Source organism: Rhopalosiphum maidis, chromosome 3 (assembly GCF_003676215.2).
Source record: "Rhopalosiphum maidis isolate BTI-1 chromosome 3, ASM367621v3, whole genome shotgun sequence".
Taxonomy (NCBI): Eukaryota; Metazoa; Arthropoda; class Insecta; order Hemiptera; family Aphididae; genus Rhopalosiphum; species Rhopalosiphum maidis.
The window spans coordinates 9,075,231-9,084,754 of NC_040879.1; the positions used below are offsets into that span (position 1 = coordinate 9,075,231).

Genomic DNA, 9,524 nt, shown 5'->3' on the forward strand with positions numbered 1-9,524 from the left:
GATTATGATGATGTGAAATTGTGAACTTAGTGATATGTAGACACTATTGGAGGGATCATGTTTAAATCAACAATTTTAAATTAAATTTAATAAAATATTGTGTACCTAATATGTAAAAATGACAAAAAATAAAAAATGAATAATATATTTTGTATTTATTTTATTTATTTATTAAATAATTCAACCTTTACATTGTATTACACATGTTACATAACTATAATAGTATATAACATACAAATACATGAGACAAAATAATATATCATTATATTAAATTAGATAGTATTCGATTCTATACCTTAATTATTTATTTTTTTTTGATTTAAAATGTTTTTTTAAAATTTGATTTAATTATCGAATACTTTTATACTAAAATAAATAATTTATTAAATTATAAAAAACCTAATAAAATTAAATTCTAAATTTACAACGATATTATTTTTGTACTCTCTTTTAAGCATATTGCAGTGGCATACGGAGGAATGTGAGATTTTATATAGTTAAAGTTATAGCTATAGTTAACCAGTGCTATGGATTTTCTTACTTCTATTAACAACGTAGAGCCCGGTATTTTTTTTGGTGCGAGTTCTGCATATTTTGGTACTCATCAAAGAAGTATTCAACGTCAGCCCGTTCACGGGGTTTGTAGTGACGTTTGTTGTAATTCACGCGGGTCGTCCGATTCGATACATGCAACACGTACGCGTCGATAGTCGCCTCGAGGTTGTGCGCCGTTCGTTCATCCGTCGCAAACATGCCGAACACCAGCTTTGCGATTTTCCGACTAATCCTGTACACTAAATCCATCTTTAGCGACACTATGGTTTTGTCATTGGTTTTCGTCTTCGATTTGACGTGCTCGGTATACTCGTCTACCTGGGCGGTGGACACGAAACGCGCTGTTTTTTGGTGCGCCTGCAACAAGAACGACCGGACCACTACGTCGACGTGCTAAGACAACGATAACAGATCAGACGACAGTACTACGACACGCATGGCATCTAACAGCGAGAGTGAGCGACGGGAAACAGTGAAAAAATATATTTCTAAAATATGGCCAATGACGTTTGTGTAAGTATACTACCCAACATAGGTGGTGTGAACGAAAAAAAAGCAAATTTATTTGGCGAGATTATTAGTTCGTAAACTTTTTTGTCGCACCAAAAGTCCAAGACATATTATTATTAGTATGTAACTATAATATTTCCATAAAAATTTAAATTCAATGTACTTTTTTACAATTTAATTTAAGTTTAAATTATTTTTCATTTGGTGGTTCTTTATAGCAAGTTGCATTTGTAAATTAATATGCGCAGGACATGACATTTATAGACTTAAATGATATTCGAAAAGATAATTAAAATTGTTTAAAGAAACCATGACACTTCATAGATAATTTATGTAAATGTGCTCACGGTTTTAGTAACCTCAATCCCGTCTAGTCAGTATCTAGTCACACACGACCACTGTACAAATCAGAACATCTCACTAATAATTATCATGTAAATACATGATAGTCATGTAGATTGGCATTTATGTATGTCACGCATTGCTTTTGAATAAATAATTATAAATATTATGTTACAAAATCGGTGAAGACTGTTCATCGGTCTTTAGTGAGTAAATTATTTTTAATTTACATGCATTACAATTTAGAGTGTAATAATAAATTATCATAAAATACTTTGTGTGATAATTTATATCAGTATAAATATTATTTATACTTTATGAATTCTTTTTATGATTTCGTAAAATTTACATGACAATCAACAACGGCCTTGACGTGGACACAGAAGAAAAAGGATTATGGAAGTCATTTAGAATCAGTATGAACTAATAGAATTATATTTTTCTTAACTTTTGGTAAATATATTGATTACAATTAAGCTTTATAAAAAACATATAGATAGGATAGGTCCTTAACTCTCGAAACACTTTGGTAACTTGTCAGTGACGTTAAAAATAACACAGTTACCTCGAAAAGTTGCACTCGTCGATGCATCGTGAATCTTATCGGGGACATTATCTCTTGGTTATAGTTTTCCCACAGAAACTTCTGTAACTTATCGTCGGCCGTTTCTGAAATCAGAGCCTCGTAACGAGGATCGTCATCGATAGGTTTGTCGAACCTTTTGAATTTTTTGTCATTGACGTTGTTGATCATATTGCAAACGAAAGAGGTAACACCGACCTTGTTCTTGTATTTCATCAGTTTGTTGGGAATTACTTTGTCGTCGTTCAAGCGTTGAAGCCTATCAATGGTTCTACGCATGTCCACAAATATTTTCTCTGAAAAAAATCAGTCGCGATCGTATAAAATATAATATTATAATACTTATAATTGCTCATTCGTTTCATAGTACGACGCGTATATGAATCAAAATAAGATACATCTATATACGAAAATTGTACGTAAAATTCACTGGCGATGATATTACACGTCATATTTAATTAATGTCCTATTTATTTTGATAATAAGACACTGCAAAACTGAATGAAATAAAACAGTTATTTAAACAAGAAAATATATATATATGAGGAAGTATTAAACGGCAATAGCTAATATTTTGTAGGAAAAATGCGAAACAGAATTAAATTATGTTGAAATAATGAGAGGCGAATTTCGGGGCGAAAAAATTTAATTTTTAATTAGTTATAGAACCATTCGACATAGATAAAAATAAAATTGTGTTTTTGATATTTTTAATTACACTGCTCCGCGAAAATTAAATATTTTAATTGAGGCAATTATAGATAGGAGTTTATTAAGTCTGAAATTAAACGCTTTCCGCAGTTAGTGTAAGATTATATAGATATAAATGGTATAATAATAAATAGTATTATACGACTTTGATTTTATACTTACCGGAAATTTTTTTTTTCGTGAACTCGAATACGGCTCTCTCCGTCAGCCCAGACACCATGTACGCAACGTTACTTTTAACGTCAGCCTCATATTCGATTAAACACTTAGTCAAGTGTATAAGGTCGGCCGCGGACACGTTCGGTTCGGATAACGATTTGGCCCGTTCTAACGTCTGAAGCACTATTTCGTCTGACAAGAAGTAGTCCACGTCTAAACATAAAACGGCACAGTATAATACGAATGTGAAAACACTCAATTAAAAATATATCAGCAATAATAAAAAAATAATTATAGCAGATACGTGATATTTATATGAGTAATTGTTTTCAATATTTGAATACTCACTCATGAAAAAAATAAGAACTCAAAATATAATTATGGTTATATTTTATTATTTCGGGCATCAAGTGTAATATATATTAATTATTATATATTAATATTTGGAAAAAATATCTTGTAAAAACCACCGTTAAGTAAAAAATACCTAAAACTTAAACAAGTACTCGCCGAGCGTTTATCAAATTTGAAGAGAAAAAATTGAAAAAGTTGCTGCGCGATTTAGAGCTAGGTGGTAAAAAACTATCGTTTCTTTTGCGGAAGATGCAAAAGGGCGAGCAGTTAACTGAAGATTTGTTAAAAAGTTTGTGGTTGCAGCGTTTACCAATACAAGTGCAGACTATACTGACGACAAGTGCGGACTCTTTAAGTAATTTGTCGAAAATGGCGGATAAAATTCACGAAGTAAGTGAAATAAATACTGTCGCAGCCGTAAGCGCTGAGAAGCCATGCACATGCCAGAGCAGTAATTCGCTATAAATTTGAGTTACAAATTGTTTCACTTACTAAAGCAATCGAAGATTTAAACCAACGTGAGCGTAGCAACGACAGAAAAGATTCTAGAGCGTACAGAAGAACAAGGTCCAAGTCTCATGACAGTAGCGAGATGAGAAATGGACTATGTTATTATCATTCTAAGTTCAAGGATCAAGCTAGAATATGCAAAGGCTCGTGGTGCAAAATGCACTCAAGCCACAACACAAAAAACTGAAAAGCAAACCTTTTGAAGCGGCAATTGATTGTGCAGACACAACAAACCGCTTATTTGTGACCGATATCAACAGCAAACTAAAGTACCTCGTCGACAGTGGTGCGAACATCTCAGTTGTACCACCGTCAAACACAGACAGAAAAAAAAAATCTGATACGTTAAAATTATACGCAGCAAATGGCACAGCTATTAATACGTACGGCACGAAGACCATAATTCTAAACTTTGGTTTTTTTTTTTTTTAATTGAATATAAACAGTTTATACTTCCTAATGATTCACGAGTAATCAGAAGTTGGTGTTGTTACATTATAATTTTAGATTCTGAGCAAAACAATGAAATCTTGTGTTTTTTTGTCTATAATCGCCTTTTGAAGCAATAAAAAAAATGATTTTAAATTTTTAGGTGGTTTCTAGTAGAATATTGAGATCTAGTTGGTATTTTGGAGGATACAGTAAAAAATTCATGATATTTTCAAAAATAATCGGGAAAAACAAAAAAATAATAAAATTTAAAAAATAGAATTTTTAAACATAACTAGTTTTCGATAATATCGATTTTTATATTACAATTTAAACACAAATAATCGTAAATACTTGAATATAAATATATACAATACGTATATAATGCAATATTCAAAATATTCTGACTTATTTTTGGTTATTTATAGATAGATACTTTAATTTTCAATACTTTTCATAGTTTTTTATCATTAAATGTAAACGCAAAATTACGAAAATACAAAAAAATTTCTCATAAGCGGTTGATTTAACAACTGAAAAATGTTAAAAATGATTTTTTAAAACTGTTTAACTAAGAACTATTTTAACCAGTGTTTTACTGTAAAGTAGTTTTGACTCAAAAGTTGATAAGATAAATACAATATGGAACAGGTATGTATTCTTATAATTATAAAATATTAATAAATGCAATTTTTCGGTAAAAATTTAATCCACCTACCTACCCCGTAATACTTATATTAAAATAAATTACTTCAATATAATAATAACGAAAAACATATCAAGATATACGTTATGCTTAGAACTAAGTAATATAGGCTGATAGACTCTGGTCCCTGCAGATCAGAATTGTTTTTTTATACAAAGATTTATCATTGAGTATTTGAATTTAACACATTCAATTTACAGTGATCGAGTGATCCATAGAATATCTATACTGTACAACAGAACGGTATCCACATGCTTATATTTTTTGTTTTGTTAGGTACTCTATGTCAATCGTACAATTACGAATATCACAACAATAAATTAATAATTGCAACGATACCGTTCATCATAATCTCCTGCACCAATGTCGGCGGCCGGTTGTTTTCCACCAACTCGCCATGTTCTCGTCGAGTCGTTTCATCCGCGTACTCGTTGTTAACGTACGAACTACTGACTGCTGGTGTCGCGACATCGCTGGTCTGCAGACACACTGCCATTTTGTCCCATAGCGGTGCCGTCTTTTCCCAGAATTCAGCATACTGATTGCATTTATTGAAACTCATTCTTAAATTCTGAATCCGCTCGAGAAATGTGTAGCGGTCCGCCGAATGTAAATGTTGCTGTGCGAACGATAAAACGCGAGTATAAACTTACACAATAATGATTTAACGGCGAGTAATTTAGATTAAAATATCATAAAACGATTACTGATTAGGGAAAGCGATTATAATAACTACGCAGTAATTATATTAACAATTATTAAGCATACAATTTTTCAAAGAAAATTTACGACACGATTCTTATTGTAGTCAGTGACATTCCATGTCTGTGGACAGTATTTAGGCAAAAATGTGTCACAGTCACATTAGGTACTCAAATAAATATTAAAATGGGGAATAAAAAATAAATATTGATATTCCAATATGGTTTTATTAATAATCCATAAAGAAACCATTGAAAAGCATACCCATAATGCAGTAGTATACCGCAGGGGTGGCCAACTTTAATAGACTTGCGATCGACCTCTGAGATTTTCTAGGTTGTCAATAAACAAAAAATATGTGTATAATATATTTTTGTAAATGTGTGATACACTTCTTTTATTCAATATCTGTGTATAATCTCGTTTTTCATAATTATTTATTGCTTTTTCTAAATATAAATTTTATATTCGTGGATACAAATTTATTGAAAAAAATTTAAAAATTCAAGAAAATACGAAAGGGCGTCGCGATCGACCGTTCAATACTATATCGAATAAATGAAAAAAAAAATTAATTTTGTAAAAATTTTTCAAATAAATAATTTAACCTTTAGAATCATTATAAGTACATAAATATTTAGAATGTCACGATTGTAAATGTGTGTGTGTATTACCTATGAAAATTGTCTACGGTTAAATTGTATTATCATATCACTCACGGGAATGTATAAACAATTTTCTGAAGATTCCGTTTTCTTTTCTATCTCTTCATTTTCATTTCCTGTTTCATCAATCATTTCCTCTTCTTCAACTGTCGGATATATGTGGTCTAAACATCTCTCTATTAATAATTTGTTGGTTTCTGTCGTCCTTGTATGTCTATCAATTTTAGTCCAATATCTGTTGTAATCTTCTTCTAGTTTCTTAGCAAATGCAAAACGCTTAAGATTTTCTAAATTTGCCATTATTTTTTTATCTCTTATTTTAAATTTATTCCTCAGATTCAAGATTCTATAAAATTCAAAGTCTCTCATCTCAGCTATCCGAAACTTGATTTCATCATTTTTAATTTTATTTTTGGCAATTGTTTTTACTTTTTTGATCTTCTGGCTATTTTTAAAATTCTGGATGCGTTTCTCTTTTAATTCCCAATTTGATAAAAATCGTCTTCTTCTGGAATCTAACTCCTGTTTAATTTTTATTTTCTGAACTTCCACGGGGTTTAAAAGTTCTTACCATGTTCTAAATTAATTCTGGGAACGTCAGATAATTTAAAATTGCTCATTTTTTAATGATACAATAATATATGTAGTTAATCTAATTCCCTAAAATATAAACTAAATATAAACTGAATTTTATAAATTAATAATTCTAATAATGTTTTTTTTTTTAATCAATAGTTGCTATACGCAACCATTTAAGTTAAATTTTATACATATTTAAAATAAATTGTTCAGGTATATTTCCTGGTAATTATTATCAACGCTAATATGAAAATATGTCAGTTTGTTATAAAAGTACAGGTATTCGACATAAAAACTTTAAGTAAAATTAGAAGAAGAAGCAGAGATCGAGAAATAAAAAAAAAGTACATGCAGCATTTGAAGATTCTATGCTTGTTGTTCAATGAAGGATAACAATATATAGACAAAAGAAAAAGACATCAACAAATGCCGCGACTGAGACACAAGACAAGAATTCCAAACTGGATTTACTTAAGTATGATTGTAATGCCAAAGAGAGAGTTCAAATTTCAAAGATAGTTTTTCAACATAAGTCCAAAATAATGAATAATATCAAAATTCAAAAGTTTATGTTCCTCAAGAGTACAATAGAATGTAATATTGATGTATTTAGCAACCAATTCTAATAATTATAGATGCAACTAACAAGCGACATAGTAACTATTAATTGACAGGTACATTAATTTATAAATATTAATGTCTATTTATATTTAATTAGTTTACTAAATTTCAACAATAAAAAAAAAACGCTCAGATGAATAATTAAGAAAATTGTCAACATACCTAATGTAATCAAAACATATAAGCATTATAGGAGTTGTATGTCCCCGTAACTAGAATACAATATCAGCACCGGATCTAGGGGGGACGATGTGGGACCCATGCCCCGGACGCTAATCATAGAGGGGCGCAAATTTACAATTTCAAACATAATTTTTATTACATTTTAATTATTTTTATTACAATTGAATCTTTTGTTTCGAATTACACAAGTATTTCAAATTAAATAGTTTTAATTCAATATAGTTACACTGGTAATAATTAAGAAAAGACATTCGTCAAAAAATTATTTGGTTATGAGTTCCGAAAAAAGAAAAAGAAAATGAGCGCACTTCGGCATATTTTCGTAATTGGCTGGGTAATACTAATACACAATGTTGCAGAGGTTAGAAATTATTTATAATTATTATTCTATATTACAATTATTAGATTATTAGATATATAGTTTATAATAATTAGACGAGATTTAATATTATTATTATTTATTAGTTTATTACTATCGATATTATAATACGTACTATTTTAGAATTTAATACCTAACCGCGAATTTGAAACAAGTATAACTTCTAAAATAATAGTTTTCGGAAAATTTTATGAATTAATTTTAATAATATATTACTATATTTTTATTGAAATAATATAGTACAGTAATATCTAATATTTATTATAGAAATGAAGAGAAGGAGACAGATGCTGAAGAGGATGAGAACATTGAGAAATGTAGTTCTGGGCTAATTGTCGAGGAGATTAATATTGATCATAACTAAGATAAAAATCTAAATATGTCCGAATTTATGTCATTGAAATTAAGTGAAAATGAAACTTTGGATTTCAAAGATTGTGATACATGGCCTGAAAAAATAATAGATTCTCAAAAAACTCATATTGTTAGAATAAGATGAACTATATTAAAAAGTTGGACCTTACTAGATCTGAAAGAGAGGGCGATCTATTAATGTTTCTTGTTTATCAAAAATCTTTTTAATGGAAATCAAACTTGGCTTAGCTACTCCAATCAAAAAATGCATTACTTCGTGTACCATGCAAATTGTTTTTAAATAAATTCAAATGACAAAATATGTGAAAATTAACATTAGATGGATTTATTAATTGGGAAAAAGTGTTAGAAAGAATACCAGAACATGAACTTCTAATATTTATAAAAAGTATTTTTATTCATGGAAAATGCTTGAAATGTCAATTTGTGAAGGTAAAGGAATTGATATAATTACAAAATAAAATAAAACTAGAAGAAAATCATTGGAGATTAATTAAATCACCTATAATAATCCGTATTTTGACACACTTTAGGTCACATGCATTTTTTACTTGACTTTTAGGACGCTAATATTATGTTGTGCCCCAGGTTACATAATGTGTAGATCTGGTACTGATAAATATTTATTTAAAATCGTCAATTAAACCAGGATTTAAAAGAAAAATAGTAATGAAATGCAATCAACCTTAATTCAAAGTGTATATTCATATATATTTTACTAGCGTTTATAAAAAAAAATTTCAGTTTTCTCAAAACATCTCAAAAATAATTTAAATATTTTTAAATTATATAATATATTATATAGAAAATTATATATACTTATAAATACTTGGTGAAAATTCTGTTTCTACAGTTATTCTTTTTGAAACATATTATATTAAAAAAATCAATTTTACCGAAAATGGTTTAGCATCATACTATAATATAGTGATTCTCGTTTTCCTTAGTTCTGTTTTTTCTTGATCATTAAAAAAAATGTAGGAGGAATAAATTACCACGTGAGATATAGCAGGTAAAAATCACTCTGGGTATGTCTACGTAAGTTCTTACATGAAAAAGTATACTTGTACTTAACTCTATAAGTCCCTTAAAAAAAAAATTCATCTATAACATGTCAACTCAGAAATTGAGTTCATTTATAACTGTATCACATGAAACGTT

The 9,524-nt window shown here is 29.1% G+C and overlaps 1 protein-coding gene and 1 pseudogene across 1 annotated transcript; one reads left to right on the forward strand and one right to left on the reverse strand.

The window, feature by feature from the left end:
• Positions 1 to 546: 546 nt before the first annotated feature.
• LOC113559706 lies at positions 547 to 8,613 on the reverse strand. Its single transcript, XM_028188648.1, has 6 exons — positions 8,583 to 8,613; positions 6,281 to 6,792; positions 5,199 to 5,478; positions 2,864 to 3,073; positions 1,973 to 2,286; positions 547 to 948 (listed from the first exon to the last, which is right to left on the reverse strand). Exons 1-6 carry the CDS (start codon positions 8,611 to 8,613, stop codon positions 547 to 549), a joined length of 1,749 nt encoding a protein of 582 aa, XP_028044449.1.
• An 861-nt stretch (positions 8,614 to 9,474) lies between these two features.
• LOC113559699 overlaps positions 9,475 to 9,524 on the forward strand; it is a 963-nt pseudogene continuing 913 nt past the window's right edge.

Coding starts and splice junctions, on each gene's coding strand:
- LOC113559706 (XM_028188648.1), bottom strand. CDS start 8,613: ATGCATTTTTTGATTGGAGTAGCTAAGCCAA. Junction 5,479..6,280: donor AAAATTGTTTATACATTCCC/GTGAGTGATATG, acceptor TCGTTCGCACAG/CAACATTTACATTCGGCGGA. Junction 949..1,972: donor GACGAGTGCAACTTTTCGAG/GTAACTGTGTTA, acceptor TCGTTGTCTTAG/CACGTCGACGTAGTGGTCCG.